This window comes from Lycium ferocissimum, chromosome 7, assembly GCF_029784015.1.
Source record: "Lycium ferocissimum isolate CSIRO_LF1 chromosome 7, AGI_CSIRO_Lferr_CH_V1, whole genome shotgun sequence".
In the NCBI taxonomy this organism is placed as follows: Eukaryota; Viridiplantae; Streptophyta; class Magnoliopsida; order Solanales; family Solanaceae; genus Lycium; species Lycium ferocissimum.
The window spans coordinates 58751342-58778964 of NC_081348.1; the positions used below are offsets into that span (position 1 = coordinate 58751342).

Below are 27623 nucleotides of genomic sequence, written 5' to 3' on the forward strand. Positions count from 1 at the left end.
TTTCATCACACATTCTATATCCAAATTTTCAACCGCTTGAGGTGCAAGGTAGTTTCCATAGCTACTATCATCAAACACAAGAACATACCCCGCACTACCAAGTGAGCTCACCTTTGTCTCAAGAATTCACCTCTTCGGGTCATTTCTCACTTGAGACCTTGCATATCTTCTACTTTCATCACCTTTCACTACTTCCCTCCTACCTTCCACATTATTACCATATTGAGAACATAATACATTTGCAATAGGATTATAAGAATGTTCCATTGTATTCTTTGAAGTAGAAAATGCATACTCCTTTCTCCTTCAAGGACGACTCCTTCTTGGTCCAATCCACACACTTACACCATCTTGCTTAGTATAGGAAGTATCACAAAATGATGTACGTGAATACCCACTAGAAGAATCTTCACAAATTTCATCTTCGAATTTATTATCTCCCCGAGCATATTCACCACAAAGCGTATAACCACAAGGTTCATATTCATCACAACTTCCCAATTCGTGCAAGTCTTCACCAATTGATTCATATCGTAAGCGTGAGGAAGGAATATACCTCAAGCCGCCTCCACATCCATGGTGTGTAGTATGAGACTCTTCATAGCTCTCGTATTCACTATAGGACTCCTTATCAAGCTCCTCTACTCCTTCATCTTCTTCATAAGACCTATAAGATCCACTTGACTCATAGTCATCCCCGGAGTAGTAAGGCCCACCATCATATGGGTCATGATCAAATTGACCATTGACGTCTCCATAATTCCCATACTCATCATGGTCATATGTTGCACCATCTCCCCCATAGCCTTCTTCACAATCAAATCCATATCCTCCATTACTAGAGGCATAGCCTCCCGTGTCATCGCCACAAGTATGGATGACATCCTTATATCTCCTCCTCCTTATGACCTCTCTCCTTTTACCTACAAAACGAGAAAATAAGATTAGTAGTAAAGTTCCTCACGTCACTCGTATTTGCACTCAAGTTTACCTCTCAGCCTAAAGCTTCTTCCAAAGTTGGCAATGAACCGCTAATCTTGAATTGAATTCACAAGGTTGCTAATCTTTGTGGAAGAATAGATTCTTATTTAGATGAAAGAAGGATGACTCAAAGCGAATGGTTAAGAGCCAATAAAATTTCAACGAAATAAAAGAGAAAAACTTGGAAGAAATTGGCACAAAATGAAATTCGGATTCAAGAACTAGTTAACAACCAAGTAAGGATCAATTACTAGTTGTTAATTAGCTAGGAGAATCAAGAAATGAGAAGAAGAAGTGAACAAACCTTGGCCAAACACTTAGACAAATTTGGGAATTTTTTGGCCACCACTTAGAAAATTCGGAGCAGCTTGCAGTGTGTTTTTAAAATGCACATAACCTTTTCTACAAAGCTCCGATTGTTGAACGGTTTGTTGATTTGGAAAGTAGACTCGCTGAACTTCAATTTAGATAGGTTATGGGTCTCGTACAACCTTATACACACAAAGATATGCCCCTCTAAAGTTGGGCCAAAATCTGCCCACACTTAGAAAAAATTTGAGACTTTTGGAAAAAAATCGGGTCTCTGAATCTGTGGGCCACGCATCTGCAGAAGCGCGTCAGGATGCTGACGTGGCGGATGACGTGGCATTTTTTTTTTTTGAAAAATCAGAAAATTGGACTTAATATTTCTGATATTTGTTTTGAATACTTACTTGGGCCCACAAATACCTTTTGACATCTTGACTTGAAGAATTTTGAATCAAACCCTCTTTTGGGTCTTCTTCTTCACTAAAGATATGAAGATACTTATGAACTTGAAGAACACCAAATTCCAAATCACCTTCAAATCAACTTGTTTTTGCACCAAAATTCGGATCTAAGATTCCCTCAACTAGGAGAACAAAGTCCAACACCAATTGAAGCCAATTTCACCTTCAATCACCAAGACCCACTTTCAAGTTTCAAACCTTCAAGCTTCAATAATGGTAGAATCTTCAAAACACCTTCAAATGCCACGAAATTTGAAACCTAGGGGTTTTTGATATCAAGGAACTCAAATCCACCAAAAAACTACAACAAATTTTCGGTTTTTTTTTTTTTTTTTTTTGAGATTTTCAAAATTCAAACCTAGGATTGAGGATTGTAGAAACAACACTCTAGCCTAAGCTCTGATACCAAATGATAAGATTTGAATTGGGGGAAAACACCAATTCAACACTTAAACCCGCAATTAAAGGATAACAAGAAATTGGGATGAGAATTGAAGAAAAGGAGATGAGAAATAGAGGATAAAAGCAAGACCCAATGAATTATGAACCTTTGATCAAACCTAAGTATATGAAACCTAGACCCTCTACATTTGATTCAATTCAAAGAACCTATACTATTTGAAATCAAGGCAAGGGAAATTCAATTGAATCCACAAATGAACAACCCTTCATGAATCAATGGAAATTGATTCAAAACCAACACTAGAATCCACCATTGACTAAGTCTAAACCTAAAGGCTATTAAGCCAAACAAACTATCACTCCTTAGAGTATTCAATACATAATTCATCCCATTTAACTAATGAAATAAAAGACAAGCTATATAAACAAGCTAAGTAAAGAAGACTAATAGGCAATTACAATGCTACCCTTAATGAAGTAAGGGCCTTGTTTGACTAGTCTTCTTAGTGTAGTCTTCAATTCAAGGATTGACCTTCAATGGCCAAACATGTCCCTCCTTGCATAGATGGCCCTCTAATCAACCTTACATGCATGGCCATCTTTCAATCATAACCCTCCTTGCGCAAAGTAGCCACTTGCACAAATAGCCCTTTGCGCAAATAGCCCTCCAAGCTATCTTCCAAGTCTTGCAGGCAAGGAACTCAAGCTCTAGATCTCCCAACCAAGCAATCTCCCAAACCTTGTGGGATTCCACCTCTATGAAGCTTGTAGAGACTTGGCTCGTATTATTGATCATCATCAAGTGTGTAGTGTGGAAATACACACGTGAGGCCTTTTGAAACACTCCAAATGTGGTGAATAAGCTCCAATGAAAATCATAGACTTTAAGTTGAGCTCCACCAGAAATTATAGGCTCTATAAATGCACTTGAGCCAATGAGAATCATATCATCCTCCAGCCCAATTTTGTGAAAATCTGTTGAGGATTTGAGAAAACTCAAAACACAAAAGTTGTAGCTCTTTGAAATGGATTTCCAACGGTGCAGTCGCCCAGCTCAAATGGAGCACTGTGCTAGGAGTTATGCTTATTTTATCGAATGCTGTTAGAAATAGCCTAGCGCTTCGCGCATCGCGTCGTGTGCCAAATTCGCTGAAAAGTGTAAAATTCATCGGATTCTGTGATATAGGCCTAAAGCGCTGTGCCCCGCGTCGCGCCAGGCCAAATTAGGCCTGAAATGACTTTTTTTTTAATCTTATACATACCCAACTTGGAAAAACTTTTCCCACTTCATTCTAAACCGTCTTTTTGGAGAGAAAACACCTTAGGGCTTCCACAAAGCATCCAAGGTGAGTTCCTATTCAAACCCCATTGATTATTATATCAATCTAACAAAGATTAATGCTGGTATCCTCATCTATTCCATTGATTGTCGATTGAGTCTTCATCTTGCATATAAGAACCCTAGAATTCAAATTCACGAGGCTTGAACATCAAAAAGGTAATATCTTCACCCTCTAATTGAGTATAGCCTTGGATTAATAAGTATAAACCATAGATTCTTGAGATGAGCTAATGGGTTTGATAAAGAGAATAATATGAACTTTGGTAGGGTTATGGATTGTTGACTTCAGATTGTTATAATCTTATGGGTGATGAAGTATAATGATTATTGTATCTATTTGGGATTGTAGAATCACCTAGAGACAAGAGGATGGTAAATTGGGTGTAGAAACACCATTAATATGGGCTATGAAGCTTTATGCCCACCAAGTATTTGATAAAATGCTTAGATGACCAAAACATGAAGATTCTTACTAATATTGAATCCCTTTGCTATATATTGCTATAGATTATCATAGAAAGAGGTGATGAATGTTGTGATACACTTAAAAGGCCGGAGTTAAGGTATGTGAGACTACTCTCTATGTTTGGGAATGTTAATGATTCTCCCTACGCCACGTTCTTTTATAACGTTACTAATTGCCTCAGAAATATCGTTAAGATTAGTTTCTTGAACAGTTATAGAACTTCTATTCTCTAGTTTCGTAATTCGTTCCTCACTTTCATTCTGAACATTTTGAGCTCAGTACGTAATCAATATGGACTTGTGTTTGATAGCCATGAGTCTCAGTCTAGAATACTCAGCATGTTTATAAATGGTTAAAGCTTCAGTTCTCATAATCAGTTCATAAATATATGTGTCAGTAAGTCATTGCTCAGTATGTCAATGTTGTACTTTTCAGTATGATTCACTGTTCTTTTATATAAATTGTTTAATGTTGAACACCTGTGTTTTGGGCCTAAGGCCACAGTTATGTATAGGTATACTTGGGCCTGAGGCCACAGACTTGTGCACTTATATTGGTCCTGAGGCCACAGATTATGATTTAAGTAAGCAGGTGATTCTCCATTCAGAACAGGAAGTATTCTTATCTTTACTTCTTTGTTTCACTTCAGTTATCAGTTATCAAATCAGTTTCAGTATTTACAGTTATTTCTTTTAGTTGCTTTACCTACTAGTGCAATTCAAATGTACTGAAATCCCTTTTGCCCAGGGCTTGCATCTCGCGATGCAGTTAACGATTGAGTTGACGATTCTGCTTGCTAGGACATGTCATATCAGCTGTTGGTGAGCCTCCATCTTTCTGGGCAATTATCCCTCTTTTTGAGTCTTTATAATATTTCAGTTAGTAAGGTATGCCGGGGGCCTTGTTCTGGTAAACAGTTAGCATTTCAGTATTCTTTAGAGGCTTCGTAGACTATAGTCCAGTCAGTCAGATCTTAACAGGCTTTTATGTGTTAGCCTTGTTGGCTACTTGTTTATACTTGCAGACTTTTCAGTACTTTCCGCATTTATGATATTTCAGTCAGACTCTTTAGTAGATCAGCATGTTGTAAGTTTATATTCAGCTTACAGTTATACCACATGTTGATTTAACTAGCCAGTTAGTTCACTCGGTCACATGCAGTCAGGCACCGAATGCCGTGTTATGCCCATACTATGGTTCGAGGCGTGACAACCTTCTATCAGTTGGGATACCATGAGGCAACCTAGAGTAGCAGGGGGATTGAATATTCTCAAATTCTTTCTTTGGAACAAACCAACAACCTACAAGCTCAGCAGGGGGATTGAATATTCTCAACTTCTTTCTTTGGAACAAAGCATCAATCTACAAGCTCCTATGGGTAGTAGCAATGAAGAAGGAGAAGTTATGGGTGAAGTGGGTTCATATATGTATTATGAGAATGCAAAATGGTCATCAGTGGTCCCACCAAAGCAGGTTAATTATCTAGTAAGGAAAGTGTTTGATGCTAGAAATTAGCTTGATGTTGATGTTAATCTTAACCTTGCTCTTAATAGCTACACTGCACAGGGTAAGTTCATCAATAAATGAGCTTACAGAGATCTATTGCCAAGGTATGCAAGAGCTGAATGGAAGAAGTTGTTCCTGGCAAAGGGCATGCTTCCTAGACACCAGTTTGTGATGTGGCTAGCATTACATAAAAGGCTATCTACAATTGACAGACTAAGTAGCTAGGAAATTCGGGTGCCAGGAGTATGTTCTTTGTGGCACTAGTACCATGGAAACACATGATCATCTCTACTTTGGATGCACCTATTCCAAGGCATTTGGAAACAACTGGTAAGGTGGACAGGTGCTCATAGGCAGGTTGAAGGCCTGTCTCAGGAGGTGAGTTGACTAAATTCTAAGGTGAGGCACAAGAGAACAAAAGGGAATATTTTGGCTTTCATCTTTGCTGCAGCAATTTACCGGATATGGATGGAAAGAAATGACAGAAGATTTCAGTAAAAGAGTCGAGATTCTACATTGATTGTTAAGGAATTCATTCTGCAAGTGTTTATCAAGAGGAAACAAATTGGATCACTAGAGCACCATTCTAGATCCTCTTAATAGTTTTCCATATCAAAAGTCTCATATGCTGCTACATGATGATGACCAGTCATGGAATCTTCTTGTAAGGGACTAGCCGGACTGTTGATAGCTGAGCACTTTGTTGACTTATAGGAAATTTTGTTGGTTTATAATTGAGAGTACTGATTCTAGAGTCCCATGAGTTGGTTTGTACATAACTTTGCTCACTAGTTGAAATGAAATTTTTTTAGTTCGACCAAAAAAAAAATGATCACATAATATGTTGTGTTGGTGAATTCTTACATATCATATTAAGGTGGTCATCAGGATTTCGCCAGAAATCTTGATGATCATCACAACTTTTAGTTTAAGGAAGGTGTCACGACCCAACTCGTGGGTCGAGCGGGCACCCACATTAACCCTTATGGTGGGCGAACCCTTCCCTTATCCAACATTCATTGCAATCATACCAAAAAGGAAACAGAATCATTCAAGCAGTCTCAATATATAAATAACTACTAATTGCGGAATACTAATACAAAATACTCAAAATATGGTCTAAGTATAGTACAAGACCCACTATAAACTACATAAGTCTGAATATAACAAATACATAAGAGTCTAAAATACTGTCTCGGAACAGAAGGATGTATATCATAAAAGCAAAGTTTTTCGGGCTGCGGATCTGGAACATGGCTCACCTTGGAAACTCGTACTAGAAGCCTCGGGAATCACTCACGAGGTGTTGATGTGGATCCTGTAGCAAACTCTGCACTCAGAAAAGAGTACAACAAGGTAGTATCAGTACAAACACTAGGTACTGGTAGGTATCATAGGCCGACAACAATTAGTTCACATATATGAGGAAGAATCAACAGGTAGACATGTAAGTAATCAAGCACTTTCATGAAACAAATCAACAATGAAATCAACTCAATATCAAGCCATGTACAAATCAACAATGAAGAATGGATGTAAGAGTGAATGCATATGCAATGCACTGGCCAGATACTTCAAACCTGTAAATGCTTGTTGAAACCTAATTTTTGACCTTCCATGATTTATCTTAATTACTCAGAGTTCTTGGAAAATGAATAAAATAAGCTATGCACCTTAAAGGGTTTAAATGATTTTTATAAATTGTTCAGAACAATATTTTGCTCCTTTAAATTGGTGAAAGGTTCTTCATGACATCACAAAGTTGTTTAGAAATTAATTGGTATTTTTATGACATTTATGAGATACTTATTTGATTTAATCAAAGAAAAAGAAGGCATTTGGTTTAAGAAAATAATAATCATTCATTTAACTGTTAAAATTGTCAAAAATCAAAATTAGCAAATACTTTATTCCCTTTAATCCATGGAGTTTGAGTAATTTAAATAATTGACCATTTCACCCTTTAATCTTTAATTTTGCATAATTGTGTGATTTGTCAAAATTTATTTATAATTACCTATAAATTTTAATTAGTTAATTAAGTGGTCCTTATTGCAAATTGATGTTTAAATCATTTAATTATTTTATTATGACCGCAATTAATTTGACCAATTCATGGTTCAAGGAAATTGGGGTCATTTTTGTAAAATTAGCCTCTTAATGGCCTTGATTGAAATAACTAAATTCATTGGCTTAAATTAATTAAGGTCATTAATGCAATTTAATTTTTAAACCTGCTAATTAAGCCAAATATGGCCATAATTGAAATAACCAGCTAATTAAAATCAATTAAGGCCAAATTTGGCCATAATTGAAGTAATTAGTTGGATCATAATCCATTAGGGCCATATTTGCAATTTTAAGCCCATTAATTTTACCTATAATTAAAATATCATCAATTTTAATTTTTATTTAATTATCTTTAATATATATATATATATATATATATATATATATATATATCTATTTTATATATATATGTATACATATATATATATATATATATATACATATATATGTATATATATATATATATATATATATATATATGTATACAAAAGAAAAGGGCCAGCCTTTTTAATCCCTTAAGGTCTGGACCGAGTCCAGCCCAAGCCAGGCTGAGACCCGGCCCAAATCACTTATACAGATAAGGGGGTATACCCCCCTTTCTTTCATTTCATTTCCAAACAACCCTTTACCCCTCCCCTTTCTCTCTCTTCCTCTTCCGTGTAACCTTAATCGCTGCCTCGTGTTTCTCTCTTCTCTCTCCGCCAAAAATGGCAAAAAGTCAGGGTTCAGCAGAAGAGCACAACTTTTGCATGTCTATTGTTGTGAAACATTTAATGTTTCATTCGGTTTCGCGAAAATATGATCCCAAACACGGTAATGAATTATATTTTTGCTTTCTTTTACTTTATTGTTCTATGATTTACCTGCTTTATTGTTGTACCTTGCTTGATTTCTATTGGTTGGGGTTGAAAAGTCTGGATCAAACCAAATGAGGTTCAGATCTGGCCTTTCATATGTTTGAGGAGTCATTTGAGACGTAGATTCGATTTGAAAGTTCATTTTTAGGGAAATATGTTTGTCCCACATCGATGTTTTGGGGAGTTGAACAATTTTGGGGTTCTATAAATAGAACCCCAACTGCCTTTACAAAAGAGGTCTTTTTGGGAGAAAAAGTTTGAGTTTTTGAACGTTAGAAGTTTAAAAAGAGTTTTTAGAGGTCAGAAAAATTGGAGAAAATAAAAGAAGGCTAGAAACTTCGAATTTCAAGCCTCTTAAGTAAATTTTTTTTAAGACCTCGACTAGTTTGAGGTTTTTTCTTAGTTTAAAAAATTCATTTTCCTTTTGTTTTCCAGTCTATGTGGCTGAGTGTGGTCTTGGAAGCACAAAGGGCTTTCAAATTCATTTTTTGACCAAGGATGCATTTTTAAAAGGTAACATTCTATCCTTTACTTATTTTGTTACTGTTTAGTAGTTAGTTTATATGATAGTGGCTCGTTAATGTTAGTTAGTTATTGTATTGCCCCTTTGGTTCAACTAAATGATAATCTGTTGCTTGGGTGATGTTAAGCTTCATTAGTTGTTTGAATGTGGAGATTACTTCCTTTATTTTCCAAGTACATGTTTAAATGGTTGTTGATATGGACTGAGTGTATGAGTTTCAAATAATGTATTGTTTGTTTCTATAGATATGGTTGAAACAGACTTTATGTGCTCTATTGGATGTTGAGGTTTCCTACTTTGGTTGTTCAATACTTAAATATGACAAGAATATGATTATATGAGTCATGCTAGTAATTTAGTAAACTTTTAAATCAACACTGATTCTATTTGAATGCAGTAGAAGCTAAAGTACTGTGATGATCTATTTTAATCATTTGAGGCATTTGCTTTTTCTTGGATGAGACTATGTCAAACTTGACTTTTCAACCTACTTTCATAAGTCTATGTGCTCTGTCTGTGTTAATTGGATGTATGAATTATAATTAGGATAAACCAATAAAGCGTCATGATTAAACTGAAATAAAGCTTAAGGGATCCAAGTATACTTATAAGGGTCTTTGATGTGTTTAAAGTAGTAGAGTTAGGATAAGTGGGATCTACTTGACCCAGGTCTGTTTGAATTAGTCAAATAATCTTGAGTAGTTGTGTGTTATACATTAAAGGTAATTTGAAATAATAGCACCCTAGAATATGATATAGAAGTTTAAAAATGAAGTTTTGGGATTCAAGTTTATTCATGAGATAACAGATTCTAAAATGGTTCATTAGGAGCTAATGAAGGTCCATGAAGTTGTAGAAATCATTCAAAATGAAGTAGAATACCTAGATGTCACTAGTAGGATTGTGTCTCCTGTTTGTTTATTTGAATAGAGTCCAGCCTTGACATTCATGTTATCAGACTTTCTCTTTTTATATCTAATTCATGCTTGAATTTTCAAAAGAAGTCTAAGAGGATCAAAAAGATGATTTGAGTCCTGATGTGCCCTTAACTACTTGAAAATGATTGATCAATTGGAAAAGGAGTTGTTTTGAGTCTGAAGGTTGATGTTCAGCCTGAACTTAGCTTTTAAGTGATTTAAATATTCAACTTTCTCAAAATGTTAATGTCTAAAGGAATTCAAATTGGCTTTACATAGTTAGGACCCTGAGGCTTCCTTGTCTTCCCAAACCTTGTTCTCATGATTGTGGGATTCATTGAGGTCTTGGGATGAGTCAAGGATAGTTTATCATGCCTTGGGAGAAATTTTTGAGATTTTATGCTATTTAAAACTAAGTTAAAATAAAGGGTAAGAGTCTATCACATGCTGTCATAATTAAAAGGATTAAAAACTGCTATTAACTAAGTACTAAAGAGGTAAGTTACTCACTAGTGTCTGAATCCATGTTTTTTTTTTTTTTTCTGAAGTTTGACCAGCTTGCTTTTCTGTTTGCTTCATAATGAATATGTTTAAAACTTGTGATGCATTTATGTGTGGACTTGTTTATGTGATGTACTAACCTTGGTCTGAACTTAGGAAAGGGCATTTAGTTAATCTAAGGTTGGTAAGAACCTTTTGTCCTTAAACCTGAACTATGGTACTTAGATTGTAAGTGGGGCATTGTAGTTTAACTTGGATTAAAAGGGTAAAATTATGATCTGTCTAGTAAGGTTTGATTCTATGATATAGGTGTGTTTTAAAATCCTATCATGTATAGAATTATGGAGATGAAATAATTGAGTATTGTATCTGTGTCCTAATAGATGAATAGTGTTAGGATGGAGTTGGTTTGATGTTGTTATTTGGGGATATGGTGAGTACTCTTAAGGGCAGTGTGAACCACTTGGCTTAGGATGGTCTTTTCAAGACACCTCAAAGAGGGGGCAGGGAAGAGTCAAGCTTAGTTTGACTCATAGTATCTACCCCCCAAATGAGGGGTGTCATCATCAGCCTATGAACCATGGGGGACATTCATGTCTTGAGGGAATATTGGCTTTCCTTAAATCCCATCATTTTAACAAAGGGTTGGAGATAAAAAGGGTTAGGAAGATTAGCTTGTTTAAAGGTCTAGAGGCACTTAGGAAGTAAAAAATAAGGGAACTGGTTATTTCAAGAAGATGATCTTTGTTTTTGTTTTAAAAAGCAATGAACTAGTTTAAGGCTGTTGACAATAAGTGCCCCTGTTAGGAGTTTAAAAAGCCTAAGTCTGTAAGGATTTGTTTTGGGCTTTATACCATTTCTTTTGAGGTTTGTTGACATACACAACTGGTCTCTTCCCTTTTATTCCAAGTGACAACTTACATGAAATTTTGTGGTAAATGTGCTCTTACTAATGTTGTACCAAAATAAAGGTTCTTTTCTAAGGTCTGTTCTTGAGGATATGAAGTTGTACAGTCTCAGTTTCATTTGATGTTGTTTGGTCCAGACCTTTTGGTGCTCCAATCCTGTTTTGGTGATTACAAGTCATAGAATTTTTCCTTTTTTGTCTACACCCTTCTATTGTGCTTCTGTGATCACATTAGGCAGTTCTAGTTTCCTGCTATAAGGGTTGTTAACATATGAATTTGATGAATCACTTATTTGATGTGTATAAGAGTTAAAGTTAGACCTTAATTAGTCTTGGTTTTTGTCCTTGAACACTGATTCTAAGGGACAGGATTCAGTTAAGTAAATGGAATAATCTTGAGACCTAAAGTTGAACACATAAGAGTGTGGATATACACATAAAATATATAGGTTAATAAAAGGATGGGGAATATATACATGGTATACACTTGGTATACACATCCTATGTGTAGATCACGGGTATCTTGTGTATATATAGAATGGGCTAATTACGTATATATATATATATATATATATATATATATATATATATATATATATATATATATATATATATACGAGTAAAAGAAGATGGTTTGTTGTATCACTTATTTGACTAAGTATCCTAAAACTGTTGTGTTATTTTCATATGCATCACTGCATTATCACATCTGCCTCAGTCTCTTTGCCATGATTTCAAATTTACTTTTAATATTGCTTGTATGTGAACTATTCCCTATGTAATGATGCTTGTGTATAACTTTGGGATTCTGGTTGTATACTATGGCAACACTGGGTTTTGAGAGTTTGAAATGGTTTGGGGGATAGGTCTAGCCACTCCTCGATATCCAGCCATGCCTGGGGTTCATGAAACCCCTTGGAACTTGTATGGTGTCGGGGAATAAGGGCGGTGGAAACCTTTTCCCATTGGTATGGTGTAATTTAGAGTTTTCAGTGGAGCAATAGTGTATTATCAAATACTTAATTATGCACTTGTAATCAAATGGGGTGTATATGCATACATGTGTATAGTTATGCTAGTAATAGGATCATCAAACATAGACTAATTCGATTCCTTTTTCTTTTTCCCCTTCTCCTCTTTGCACGACCATTTGGGCCAGAGTCCAACCAGCCTGTTGGACCAAAGGCCCAATAGGAATATTCCTTCAAAAAAAGGGAAGCTAATATTATTGAAGGCCCAGCCATGGATGAGAATGGCACGAAGGCCCGACCATGGGTAAAAATGGCCTTTTAGGGGGGTTTGGTACACCCCCTAACATCTCTCTCTCCTTAAACAACATTGTGCCAGTTTCTTTTTTATTGAAGTGTTGTATTTTTATGATTGTAAAAACTCACATTGTTATTGGAATCCTTTAGGTTTGGACTAGGCATCTTAGGTGAACGGTGCATACGCCGTTTAGTTTGACCTTAGGCCCCAACGTGATTTTCAAAACCCAAATTAGTATAAACATTTTCCAAAAGAATAAAAATGGCAAAAGAATAAAAATGGCTAAAACAGTAAAAGAATATAGAGGATTAGTTACGTCCTTACTAAAATATATGTTGTTATCATTTTCTTTTAAAACCAGGCTTAAACTTTATTTTTAAAACTAGAATAGCGTTTTCCCAGTTGTAAATTCAGTTCTCAAAAACTCTTTTTCAGTTTAGGTAGAAAATAGGTGTAAAAGCTATGCTTTCAAAAATCATAAGAAATGAGTTCTTTCTTTTGGACAAAATCAAACGGAAAAATGATTGTACATTTATGTATCAAAACAAACATGTTTTCTGGGATTAATTCAGACAAAAGATGGAGTTTTTGTAGGGCTAGGGCCCAACCCAAAGGTTGTATTTTTAGGCCCAACTTAACCAATTTTTTTCCAGAAAAGAGATAAGTGCAAATATGTTTTGGGCTGAGCCCAGTAGCTAAAGAAAGAAGTGAGATTTTTGGGCCAGAAACCCAACAGACCATAACCATTTTTTCAGAAAAGAGGATATAAGTTTGGGGCTGAAGCCTATGTATAAAAACGTTATTGCTACGATATAAGTTGGCAAATTTCAAAGACCAAATTGGTTACATATATCATATTCTTGTAAATTAAATTCGCGTAAACTATTTATAAATAAATAAAGTTTTAAATAAGGGTGTTCTTAAAAACATAGTAAACAGGCTAACCCGAACCATGTATGAGTCCAGCATGAACAAATTTATTCATCGCACACTTTTAAAAGACTTTCTATCTTTACAAAACCACTATTATCCTTATATATGAAAGGAGCTAATTTTATCCGGATATTATAAATCCGAGCCTAAATACCCTATATGTAAAGGGAATATATTCAATTCTTTTTTTTTTTTCAAAAAATGATATGCAAAATGACAGACTTTTTTCGGGAAAATAAACACCAAATAAACAGTCCATGCAAATACTCGCACATTGGAATTCAAAGGTCAACCGTATAGTATGGATCCTTAATACTAGGGTGCCTAACACCTTCCCTAAGGGATCGCCAGAACCCTTACCTAGAATTTTGGATTAAGAAAGATTTTCCACGGTGTATGAATAAACCCTTCAAAACTGGTTTTGCTAATTTCCTAAAAATTAAGTGGTGACTATTCTAAAACAAAGTCCGAAAGAGCACCAACAAGTTCGAAGTAGCTTTTTTGAGCGCTAACCCCGCCCGCAAAAATGTGAAACCTCCGGCAGCGAATATATCACATTCCGCTCCGGTAACAACCTTGGATCACGGATTCTCATCTCTCTTTACATAACCCGGCAAAGACCTCGGATGTTCCTTTGTCTTACTTATCATCATCAGTGCCAAGTCTCAGTTCATATCAATGCAGCATATGAAATGACACTGTATGCTATGCAAGATATCATAATCAACAATAATTCATAACAAAATCTCATCCGTGTCTTATCATAAACACACATCATAATTCAAGCCTAATCTCATGGTTCTTCCTCTTTCCAATGATAAGTGATATACCAAGAGAGAAATGAATGCATACGCAAATCACAACATAGCAAATGAGGTGACAAGCCCAATCACAACAACAAAGCGACAAGCCCACAAACATCAATAACCAACCTCGATGCCGAGCAGGTGCCACGAACTATCCAACACGAGCCCTGCCCTTTCGGAGAGCTTCCAAACATTCGAAGTCTATTCAACAATGCATTCTATATTAAAAAAGAAGAATAACGATACCCGTAAAGCTACAATACTAATCAAACCAAAAACAACCCTCTTTAAAGAGTAAGCCGGTGCCACAAAGGCCAAAAAGGAATTTTAGGTAAAAATCAGTTAACCCATACTTAGGAAGTCCAATACTATACCTCAGTTGCTAATTAGACTCAATCAATCATCAATTTCAACCCTAAATAAAAAACCCCCAATTTAGGAAGAAATCCTAACTTTCCATATTCATCAACCAAGAAATTTAGAATGATTCAATTTAGTAACTACTCAATCCAAGGTTAAACAATAATTATCAACAATACTCAATTTCATAGCATCAGATTTCAAGATGACAACTAAGAGTTTACAACTTACTGTCCAGCTAACCCCTTAGTTCATCATAGATTCTAACTTAGGAAATAAATAAATAAATAAAAATTAGGGTCAAAAGAACTTACTCAAAGATGGTTCAACTCTAAATGCTCTTCAAATCGCCTCTAGAACTCTAGGTTTCAATTTTGGTGAATGGGAATATAAGGGGATTCTGATGGATGTCAGGCTTTTGGGCGAAACTTGGTGAAAACCAGGAAATCTGGTTTTTGGTGTCCCGCTTTTGCGAGTGTGTCTCCGCCTCTATGGGTCCACCTAGGCAGGACTTGACTAGCAGACGCGAGAGATGACTCATTATAAGTAAACACTTAGCAAGCACACAACAACTCGAATGAATCATCACACAGGAAATCAATGCGGAAACATACCATGCAAGGATATGAATGCAATAAACATAATCAACGATATGAGTGGATGTAATATGAAAGCATGTGCGATGCAATGCAGTAGCCAACTATCTCATATTGTACACACATGATATGGATGGAAATCCTCTACGTCTCGATAGTTATGACCCGTGGAGGACCCGCGAAGTTCATGTACAAATCACTCCGCACACAGCCCAGAGGTGACTTTCATAATACTAGTCACTCCGCACACAGCCCAGAGGTGACTTTCATATTCCACTTTCTTATCATACGTTTCGATACTCTTTTTCCATCAATTTTTCCTTTAGAACCACATCACATGACCACGAGAAATGCAAGATGAAATGCATGCATGAATGTCGAATTCAACAATAATCATGGGGTTGAATAACCATAACAACATCCATACGTCAACTACCAATACAAGCTTATTACCAAATATGTGCAATTCCACGTCCGGAACAATTTCCCTTCGGACCACGTTAGTAACATCAAATAATGTATATATGAGATGCCATATGAAATATGCATGTAGCAAACACCACAATAAGAAACCTCGGATGTTTCACTTTCTCACTTATCATTATTAATATCAAGTCATAGTTCAAAGCAATGTATCATATGAAATGAGAATGCATGCCGTGCATGATAAGCTCATTGACAGTAAATCATAATCATGATCTCACTCGTGCCTTATCATAAGTATACATCACAATCTCACTATTAATCTCATTATGCTCCTTTTTAGGGTGATAGGTGACATAACAAGGGAGAGATGCATGCAACACATATCGCAACATAGCAGTTAGGGCGACTCGCCCAACATATCACATAAGGTGACAAGCCCAATCAAGATAACAAGGCACAAGCCCATGTAGTCAACAACAATACCAACCTAATAGTTTCCATCCCAACTTCATACCCGAAGGCCTAACATGCTTTCCCCGTCAACATCTACTTCTACATATGCTTCACTAACTGGAGTCTAACCAAAAGGTAAGCCGTAACCTACTTCGATGCCAAGCTGGTGCCACGAACAGTCATACGTGAGCCTTGCCCTTCCGAGATGTCTCCGAATACTCAAAGTCTAGTCAATATCAAAATCTAAGTTAGAAATGGAGATTAACGATGCCTATATTGCTATATATTCGTCCAAATTGAAAATCAACTTTAGAAAAGGGGGAAATCGAACCCATAAGTGTAAAACGGGAATTTCAAGAGTGAAAATGGTAATCCAACGTTCTAGAAGTTCAATTCTACTATCCAATTGCTAATTAGGCTCAATTAGTAATCAATTTCACCATTCAAAAGAAAACCCCCAATTTAGGCATAAACCCTAGTTTTCCATAATCGATTCTTTAACCAAAATTAGCGATTCAAGCTTATTATCTACTAATCCACAAGATTCCAAGATTAGAATAACAAGATTCATCAATTAAACTCATATTCATAGCCTAAGATTCAAATATCAAACTTAAGGTAAAAACTCATCTTCTCCAACTAGCCTTACTAGATTCCACCATAGATTCTAGCTTTAGGAAGGTAAATAAACATGAACAAGGTGAAGGAAACTTACCCCATGATGAAACAACTCTAAATACTCTTAAAATCACCCTTGAGTCACTTAGAGAATTAATTTTGGGAATGAAAAAAGAGTGGTTCGAAATGGGACATTTAATGCTTCTGATTCGCGATGTTCGCTCCAGCGGAAGATGTTCCGCTTCCGTGGTCTTGACTCGGCGGAGAACCATCCACTTAGGATCTCATTAAAGTGATAGGAATTCGAGCCTATGGGCCAAGCCCCGCTGAGGCAGACCTGCTGAGGTGTGAAAAGTCTCACTGAGGCGAGACACTAGACATGTAAACATACGTAAAAACACACTATGAACTCATTCATGGCCTCGAAATTCCCAACCGAGGTCTATCTCACCGGGTCAACCTCCAAACGGCCGAAACCAACTTTCCAACCATTGATACAAAACGCTCCTGAATGCCTCGGGAACCGAACTAAATACCCCCACCAAGTCATAATCGACCCTCCGAACCTCACGGAATTGACAAAATTCCGAAAAAGGTCTGTTTACCCAAAAGTCAACTACTGGTCAAACCTTTTTCAGTTTAAAGCTCTAATTTCCTCAAATCACGCTAATACTCGCCTGATCACCTCGGGAACCACATCGCCCATCCCCGTCGGTCAAAATCACATTAACGAGGCCCAGGGAAGGGTCAACGGGGAAAATGGGTCAAAAGTGCCATAACGACCAAACGAGCCATTACATCAGATACCAATTAAACAATCGTTCGTCCTCGAACGAAGAAAGAGAGTACGAAAGCTGACTGTAACTGAGGAATCTTTATTATAACCACATGGAAGCTTCCACGGCAAAAATTACGCCACTATAACTGCTCGTTCACCTTATCAGCCAAAACTTCCTTTAACTTAGCTCAAAGACCCAATTTTCATATTTTCCGTCCTCGAAATTTCTTTCACAAATGATCCCCGAATATAAGAACTGCCTCCGCTTGAATTCTCTGATTCAATAAAACACACCTCTGAACGGGCTCGATGGGTTCCACAAACATTCCTTTAACTACACAACCCTTTAAACAAGGCGACAAACCATAGCCCACTCTGAACTGGGAAGTTGTTCTGATTCCGCTAACCTTTCTTTCACACCTTCTAAAGCCGATCTTCGCACCACAATTTTTTAGAAACACATAAACACACGCTACAAGCCCAAAACAATGACTTACTCATTGCCAGAAAAGAATCCTTGCTCCCTATGAGAACTCTAAGCAATTCCATCAAAACTGATCCTACTCAAAGTCGATTTCGCTAGTTCCAAGTCTGTTAATTTCGTAACTCGGTGTTGAAACTACTTTAGCCAAAACCCATTGCCCAAGCCTTCTTAAATCTTCAAATCATCATACTAGAAGTATACCCACTGATTACCTTGCCGAGTCCAAACCCGTAGAGAACCATCTTATCGCTCTAAAGACTTCTCACAACCATAGTACCTCCTCAAATCATTACCAAGTACAGACGTAAACCATTATAACTGTCCGAATAGCTGCCCCCGGTAAAATATCATCAAGTCTACTCGCAACCCCCGATAAAGCTCGGTAAACCTGTCATACCTCAATTCTAAACTGAAACCCGTCTATTTATTAGATGTATTTTTGGGAACTGAGAAATGTTAAAAAGGGATTGGGGCTAAACTAAAAAAAAAATTTTTTTTGCTAAACTACCTCTATTTGTTAGATGTGTTTTTGGAAACTGAGAAATGTTGAAAAGGGATACTTTAATGCAATGGGAATAGTTGGAAACACTTGTCAATTTTGGTCTTGAATTCCTAACGTGCCACTTATTTTGGGATAATATTTTTTTTTACTAAGTTGACACTTATTTTGGGACAGAGGGAGTATTCCTTTTCATTAATTACTTAGATAAGTAACCACATCAGTTATAATTACCCTAATGGTAGCATTTACTTTTTCTTTCTTCTCGTAAGCATAAAATCACTATTTACTCCAAACTTTTATACAATTACTTTATATTGCTTTATTTTCAACAAGAGTAACCAAATTATCCTTCTATTTCATTAATTCTTTTACAAGAGTGTTTCCTTAACAATTATGACCACTGACAACACGGCATTATTAATAGCATCAAACTTCTATTACTAGCATCAACTTTTACATGGTACTACCAAAACAATTAGCAGAATGAAGAAGTTTTTTCTTAATTTTTTCTTTTCTTTTTAATTTGGAGATGTGGAGTGGATAGGGGAACGGGAAGTAAATAAAAGAGAAGGCCTTGGTGTACTTTTTCTATATATTCTAATATTAGTTAACCTATGGGCTTAGTCAAGGCCCATATTGTAACAATTGTATTGTATTAATAATTAGCTTGTAGATAGCACTAATTACATAGCATAATTAGCTAGGGTTGAGTAACTATACGTTGTATAAATGAACTACCTATTCTATTGTGAATATCATTCAGAAAGTGTGAATACATCACTTTACAATTCTATCATGGTAACATAAGTCTACTCGATTTAGGGTATCTATTCTTGCTTTTTTCCTTGATCGGTTTTGTCACGACCCAAATGGCAGGTCGTGGTTACACTATCCCTTATAGTAGGCGTACTAATCCCAAGTCAATTACCTCTTTTTAGAAAACAAGTGCAGAATTAAAATAATTAAGAGTATAATCTAATCACAGTGATAAATTAAGTAACAAACAAGACTTTTATAAATACATTTCCCAAAATCTAATCTCACACGGTATAAGAACTTCTACGACAAATTACAAGATTTGAAAAGACATACAGACTCCAAAATGGTAAACACTATCTGTAAAAGTAAAATAGACCGGGTATATAGGAAGAGACTTCGGGAAGCAGAACCGGCTAGGGGCTCACCCAGAACATCTCTGTGGAAGACCTCGGATTCTACTTCGATACTTCGAACATTTACTTGGAACAACTCTACCCACCGAAAAGGATGTATTAAGAGTAGTATCAATGAAACACACGTACTGGTAAGCATCATAGGCCGACTAAGATTAGTTAACGCATATGAAATGCAGAAATCAGCAAGTGGAACAGATAAATAGTCAAGTACAATCACTAAGTACATTCAGATGGCAATTCACAACAATAATAATCACAGTAGGTCTCAATATTCTCGGATCAAAAGCCTAAGTGTAATGTCTAATCCTCAAGTTCGTCAAGTCAAAAGGGCCTTACAAGCAAGTCTGTCATGACCCAATTTACCAAGTTGTGATGGTACTAGTCCCACCGTACTAGTAAGCTCACACCAACCGTTAACAACCCAAAATAATCGGAAATATTATAAGCGAAAATAAGCATACAACTCATTTCAAGTCTTAACAATATTAAATACTTAAGTAATTATTACAATCTTTCCCCAAAATACGATGTCACCATAATACAAGGACTACTAAGAGTAAAAATAGTCTGAATACATAAGGAAACTGTCTGAAATGAAGAAGACAGAAATAAAGGATAAGAAGAGTCTGGAGCCATCCCTAATCCGAGGAGCTCACCCCGGCCTCTCAAGCAACGCTCTAGCAGGGAACCTGGTAGTTGCGGCATCCAGTCATGCTAGGGATCGAGTCTACACACAAAAAAAAGTACAGCCAGTGCAGCGTGAGTACAATAAATAATGGGTACTTAGCATGCAACTTTGACCAACCCTTTCCGGAATGGAGACGAGGGTTGGTCTTCGACATCATAACCACACTTGTCCGTGATTAGTCCAAATACAAGACAGTCATAATAACAGCTAAACCCACATAACAGATAGAATTTCAAGGTAAGGCAAAACAGTACCAATAATCACCACAAAAATATAAGAAAATGGATGAATGATATGCAAATGCAATGCAAGACCTTGTTTCCACTTCCCGATATACACACGTTCGAATATTAACAAATCATGACCTATGGGGGGCTCATGAGGCCCATATATCGCCGCTCCGATAATTTCCTCAGATCACTACCTCAATCACATCATATCTCAATAACTTGTCTCATAGCCAATCGGGCTCAAGTACCAATAGAACGTACCAAAATCTCATCACTCGTCCGGAACAAGATCCCATCGAACTCACAATCATATCCTTAAATCGTATGCATAGATACATGAAAAGCATGAATATGGCATGCATCAAGTCAAGAACAAGTACAAAAGCATGAAATCTATTATAATGTTCTCAATATCATAAACGCTTCACCTTTTTACTTTCTTTCAATTCAACGAGGATGTATGAGTGATATGCACACACAAACAGACAAGACAGGCAATAATAATAATAGACATAAAGTACGGGCATCGAACCCCAATCATGGATCCTAACGGATCGTACTATTTTATTAGCTAGTGCCCAAAGCATGGCATTCAGACCAACTATACAATTGAAATTGCACAAATACCCATAACATGATGACCGGTATCCGATACTAGTGCTCGTCACCTCACAAGTATCGGAACCCCCTTAGTTCGCCCAAATTCCCTCTTATTAGGTTCATTTTAGCCAACACACACATTTAAGAAAGAATTCAAGGTCTCAACATGCCTGGAATGCCGACTCTCGAGTCACAACGCCCACTTTCCACTCCGAATAATCTCCAAACAAACAAAATCTAGTCAAATAAAGGTTATTCGTTAGAATACGAGTCTATCAATACCCATATTGCTACATAATCCAAAACCCCCAAATTTATCCCTAAATTTAGGATTCCGAACCCAAAAGGGCAAAATAGTAAATTGAACCTAGAATCATGATCCTTATACTCAAAATAACCCATAAACTGAAAATCATCCAAAAACATTCACTAAATCATGCTCAATTTCTAAAACCCTAGATTCTCAAGTTGGGTTCCAAAACCCTTCAAATTAATCTCTTAAAATCGACATTCTAAGCATGGGTTATGGGTCTAAATCACGGAAATAGTCATAACGCCAAGTTAGGAGAGTTACCCAATGATTCTTCCTTGAATTGCCTTCAATTCTCCTCCAAAAATGCTCTCAAACTGAGGGGTTTTCGAATGGAAGTCTAAAAGAAAAAGATACTAAAAACCACATTCTGTTCAGCGATCTGCGCACCTAAGCTCGTATCGGCGAACACGTACTGGCGGAAGAGACCACGCCATGGCGCATTTCCCCAAAGTGGCCTAAGCTCGCAGCGGCGGATCTCATCCCGCTACTGCGCACAAGCACCTGTAGGAATTCCTTCGTAGGGGCGGACCAAGACTAATCCCGCAGTCCTTTTCTCCTGCAGGCCTCCTCTTGCCAGAGCGTGTCTGCAAGGGAGGGACACCGTTTGCGCCTGCGCGAACATCAGAAACCAGAAAAATTTGGTTTTTGACTTCCATCACACGAAATCCCGAGACTTTCTCGGAACCTCCCCGAGACAAACCAAATATGCAGACACATGAAAAAATGCGCTACGAACTCACTCGCGCACTCAGAATGTCTTAAAGAGGTCTCGTTGATCAAGTCAATCCCGAATGAGCAAAAGCCAACTTTCTAACCAAATGACCAAAACGCCCCCAAGACCCTCAGGAACTGAACCAAACACTCAAACAGCCTATATTCGACATCCTGAAGCTAATGGAACTGACGAAAATCTCAAAAGACGCAATTAGCCCCGAATATGCCTAAAGTCAACCTAACACTTAAATGTTACTTGACTTAGCAAATTCCCAAAACAAGTATAAGGGTGGTTTCACAAGGGCAAAATATGCAGAAACACGAAAACAACCAAAATGACCTAACGGGTCCTTACAAAGTCATAACTCAATTAGGTCATCCACCAAGAAATCAATGAGAAAATATACCATGCAATGATCAACGACAATCCACTGGCATGAAAAGTCCTAAATAATCAAGTCATAGCCTAGGTTTAGGGTTCTAATCCACAAGTCTGCCAAGTTCTATGAAACTCCGCAACCATGGATCACACAATAGGACAACACCTACAAGAAACAGATAAGATAATATATGATGCGATAATGAGAAGTGCAATGAGAATGAAATGCAATGGCTAATAACTTGAACCTGTACACACATGCTATAAGCATTTGTCGCTTCAATAGTCATGAACCATAGGGTACCTGCGACGTCCATGTACTAGCCACTCCGGAACATACCTCGGATTGTGACTCTGCCACTATATGTGCGGTACAGACCTCGGATCGATAGCACTAACAATGTAACTTTCATCTTTCTCTTTCTTTCCATATCGAATCTGTTCCATAACTCTTTCATCATGTATGAATGCAAGAATGATGAATCATATGTAATCAATACCAATAAATATGATATGAGATTCATAAGCACCATAATGCCAAATCAATTCTTGCACGAATTATCAAAACCATCATGGAAATGTATCAAATATTCAATTAAGGTCACAACAAATATATCTAGCACACCCCACATCACCATAACCACGTAGTCAAGTACACCACATGTCAATAATTGCATAAAGTACAGCGACAAGCCCAAATAATCAGAAATCATACCAAACCATTAGATTTAACACCACAACCATGCCCAAAGGCCTATCATTCTTTTCCTAGCAATAACTACATAACACATGCAATTTGCTAATTAAAGTCTAAGAAAGGTAAGCCGTAACCTATCTCGATTGCCGAGCACGAGTCATGAACCTTCATGTCAAAGTCTTTTCATTTCGTAATTTGTCCAAACCATTTTGAGTCTAATAAATAAATATTCGAAGTTAGAAAAGATGCCAACGATATTTATACCCCTATACTTGAAATAACCCCAAAATGGCACTAAAAGTGACCCCGGGCACATGGGCAAAATCAAATATTTAACGGAAAGTCAGTCTACTAGGAGTCCCAACGATCCACAACCTAAGTGTCATACTTATCTAATCCCAAATGAGCCTTCCAATCCTGTAATCCACTAAAATTCTCAAAGTCCAAGAAACCTAAATTAACCCATTTGAAAATCCATTTTAGAGTTGAGATTGGAGTTAAAAGACTTACCCAAGCTAATGAAGATGCTAATCCTCTACATTACCCCACGATTCTAATTTATGGAAACCATTTACCCACCCAGGGTTTTCAACTCCAAAACCAAAAAGGGACTTTTTCACCCATCCCAAAACCTCACTAGACATTAACAAAAGGGAAGGATAAAGATAGAAAGGAAGTCAAGAAATGAAGGTTAGAACTTACCCTTCTCCAAGAACCCAAGGAATCCTCTGAACTTTCTCCCACACAAGCTAAGGAAATGTAATTTGTTGAAAATGAGGTCCAATCCCAATTTAGGGAAATAAATGCTAGGTCTGTTCAGCGATATCTGCTGGCGCGAAACTTTCCTCTCAGAGGCGAGACCGCACCTATGGATAACAATCTACAGACGCGAGTCTACTTATACAGTTAGATTTCCGCAGAGGCGCAAGAAGAACCGCGGAAGCGGGCTCGCAGATGTGGCCCAAACATGCACAGAGGCAAACCGCCTGTAACAGAATTGGAATTTCCCACTGATTTTCCAAAGTCGTCTAAAGATTAAACCTTACCCGCATAATTTACTTAGGGAACTCGAAATTTCTCAGAACCACACCACTTATTCTTGAGAACCAAAATACACGTAAATAAAAGAAATCTCGAAAAGGTGTTTTTCTGAAGTAAAAAGGGAAAATTCCATAACGACCGAATGGGTCGTTACAGGTTTCCTACCCTGGTTTTCATATCTTGCTTCCGCACTCTGTGTTTTCCTATTTTTCTTTTGATTTAGTGGTTCCTTGCTCGTTATTGTTTTCATTGATCTTATTCATGATGAAATCGAAGCTCTCCTCATTGTCTGAGTTGGTGATGACCAAGCTAACCGGTAAGAAATTTTCCAGTTGGGAGTTTCACTTTAGGGTGTCTATCCAAGGGAATGGTCTCTTTGGATTTCTCGATAGTTCGTCCAAAATGCCATCCGATGTGATAAACAAAAAGCCGTAGACTATATCCAACGGTAAGGTAATTGGATGGAAGGTAAGATCTGTGCCAGACGACATTGCTGCAGTGTTTCGGATGTATAAGACACGGCTAATATGTGGTCTTATGTGCACCGGCTTCATCGTCAACGAAGCTTGGAAAGAACCTTTGAACTAGAACAAAACCTAGGTGCCTATGAGTAAGGTGACAGAGACGTTGGTAGCTACTACGACAGATTCATGGTGTGGTTGGAGCAATATCAGGCGCCCCTTCCACTCTTTCCGTTGCGGTATTGAAAGAGATACATGGTGAACGACAGCAGTCTAGGGTTGTCAGGTTTCTTATGATGTTAAGACCTGAATTTGATCATGTCCGTTAATAGTATCTTGAATCGACAAGCTCGCTTTATACGTACGCAAGAGTGGCCGTCGTCTTGCAAGAAATCCGGCTTTCATTTTCTCTGGTGTTGTGTACACATCCACTGACGGCTGATCTTGCTGCTGGACCAAATTACTGGCCTACTTCACGATGTGTTCCATGTGATAAATAAATCCATAATTATGGGTACTAGGGCTTTAGCCATATTGCAACCTGGTGCCCTAAGAAATAATCAGGCCCAACTATATATTGCAACTACTATCGTGAATTGGGCCATCTGCTAGCTGATTGCCCAACCTATCCCGCTAGGCGATTCCCACCCGCCACAAAGCTTTGGAGATAGAGGCGGTTAAGCAACCAGCTGCTGCTTCCCTTCTTCGATATGGCCTGCATGACTAAACTTGTGGAAAAAGTTGTAGCCTGCATCCTTCGAGCATCCGTACAAGGTAAAAATGATGTAGCTATACCTTCTAAATCTTGGCATATAGATAGCAGTGCTGGTAATCATATGATGGGTGATGCTCCACAATTATCTAATATTTATCCGTTACAATCGCCTACTGAGATTGTTACTGCTAATGGTCATGTTTTACTTCCGTTTAGTTCTGGTTCAGTTGCTTCACTTTTAGATGTCCTTTGTTTCCTAATTTGACCGCTAATCTTATTTTGGTTGGTCAGTTTATTGACCAAAGCTATATTGCTTTATTCTCACAATCTAGTTGTATTATTCAGAGTGTGACAACGGGACGAATCATAGTAAAGGGACGTAAGGTGGGACTCTTATTTTTCCACAAATAGGTTGGTACTGAGAAGTTTACATGTTTTCTTTTGGTTTCGGTGGATGAAGTTTAATTTCTTGTTCAAATAAATTGGTTGCCCTGTGGCATAATAGGTTGGGTCATCCTCATTCTCACCACCTAGCTTTCATGCTCAAGTCTTATTTGTTGTGGGATACACAAGCTCTTGGTGTTGTTTCTAGTTTGCTGTGTGAAAGTTGTGCCTCTTCCAAAAGTCACAAGCTCTCTTTTCCTACTAGTAGTACTACATATGCTTCACCTTTTGATTTAGTTCATAGCGATGTATCTATAACGATCCGGTTGGTCGTTTTGAGCACCGATGCTCTATGTTGCGTGTTGTCTATTCCAGAAGCGTTGTAATAATTATTTTGACTTGCTTACAAAATTTGAAGTCAAACGAATATCATTTGGTCCACTTTGGGAGAAGGTTTTATTTTGGAAATCCCGGTATTTAATTATTTAGATTAATTGATTGTTTGGGAAAAACATGCTCTGATTGGCGATCTAAAGATTCCATTTAGATTTGTAATATTATTTATGACCTGTAGAAATTGACAGAGCTAATTTTAGAATTCGTTTGGTTGGTTTTTGATAATTAAGTCTGTTTTAGCATTTAATATGCCTATTTAGGACGAAAAGATGGTCACAGGAAGAAATAAGACCCAGATTGGAAATTTGTTGGTTCTGTTAGCTTCATATTGATATTTATAACTTGCGGGATGGATGACTCAATACTCAAAGTTTTCGGGTGAATTATGGGTAAGAAAAAGGATATTTTGGAAATTCTTAAGTTAAGAAATGAGAATGGTTGACCAAAGTCAACACCGGGGTAAATGAGTCTTTTTTGAAGTTTTGTCATTTCCATTAGGTCCAAAATGTGATTTATGACTTAGTAGAGTCGTTGGTTCGGTTACCGAGAGGTTTGGGTGTGATTTAGGTGGATGGCCGAGAAACTAGTTTTTGAGATGATTTCGAGTTGACCACAGTCAACAATGGGTCAAGACAAGCCTGTGTTGATGTTTTGAAAGTTCAACAAGTTCGTATGATTATTTTGGACTTGTCCGCACGTTTTGGTGAGATTCCGATGAGTTTCGGATGGATTTGGGTTGTGTCACGCTCGTGTTTGAAGTTTTGGTGTCATTCTTTGGCGATAAAGGGTACAATATTGGGCAAACAACCTTTGATTTTTGTTTTTATTGGATCCGTACCATAATTACGGAACCATAGCAAAAAGAATCATTGAATTTCGACGTTGTATAAGGGAGTTATGCCCATTTTAGTGTCGCCGAGCATTGCTGGTGCTGGTGTTTCGCATCTGCGAAGTGGGTCCTCGCCTGCGACTCTGCAGGTGCAAAAAATGGTTCATAGGTGCGGAAAGGATACGTGGTAGGCCGCAGGTGTGACCTTTAGCCGCGGAAGAGGAAACCGTTGAGTACTTAAAATTCAGACTTCGTCCATTTAGTATTTTGAGCATATCTTAAGTTCTAGAGCTTCGTTTGAGGTTATTTTTGTGGCGTTATTTCGTCTCAACAAGGGGGTAAGTATCTAACCTTTATTTTGTTGTTTCCCCATGATTATTTCCGTTGGTTATTGTTTTTATCCGTGTTTGGGTTGTAGAAGTTGGGGTTTTGAGCGTTAAGGATAAGAGAATGAAAAATATTGATTTGGGGATCGATTCATGGATGAAACTGGTTGATTTTCTACATCTAGACTATATAAGTTATGGTAAATCGATT

At 37.3% G+C, this 27623-nt stretch overlaps 1 protein-coding gene across 1 annotated transcript; it reads right to left on the minus strand.

Annotated features, from left to right (window-relative positions):
• Positions 1-306: 306 nt before the first annotated feature.
• Positions 307-8506, minus strand: LOC132062390 (uncharacterized). The gene is made up of 2 exons (XM_059454969.1): positions 8401-8506; positions 307-923 (listed from the first exon to the last, which is right to left on the minus strand). The coding sequence occupies exons 1-2, from the start codon at positions 8504-8506 to the stop codon at positions 307-309; spliced, it is 723 nt and encodes a 240-aa protein (XP_059310952.1).
• Positions 8507-27623: the final 19117 nt, after the last annotated feature.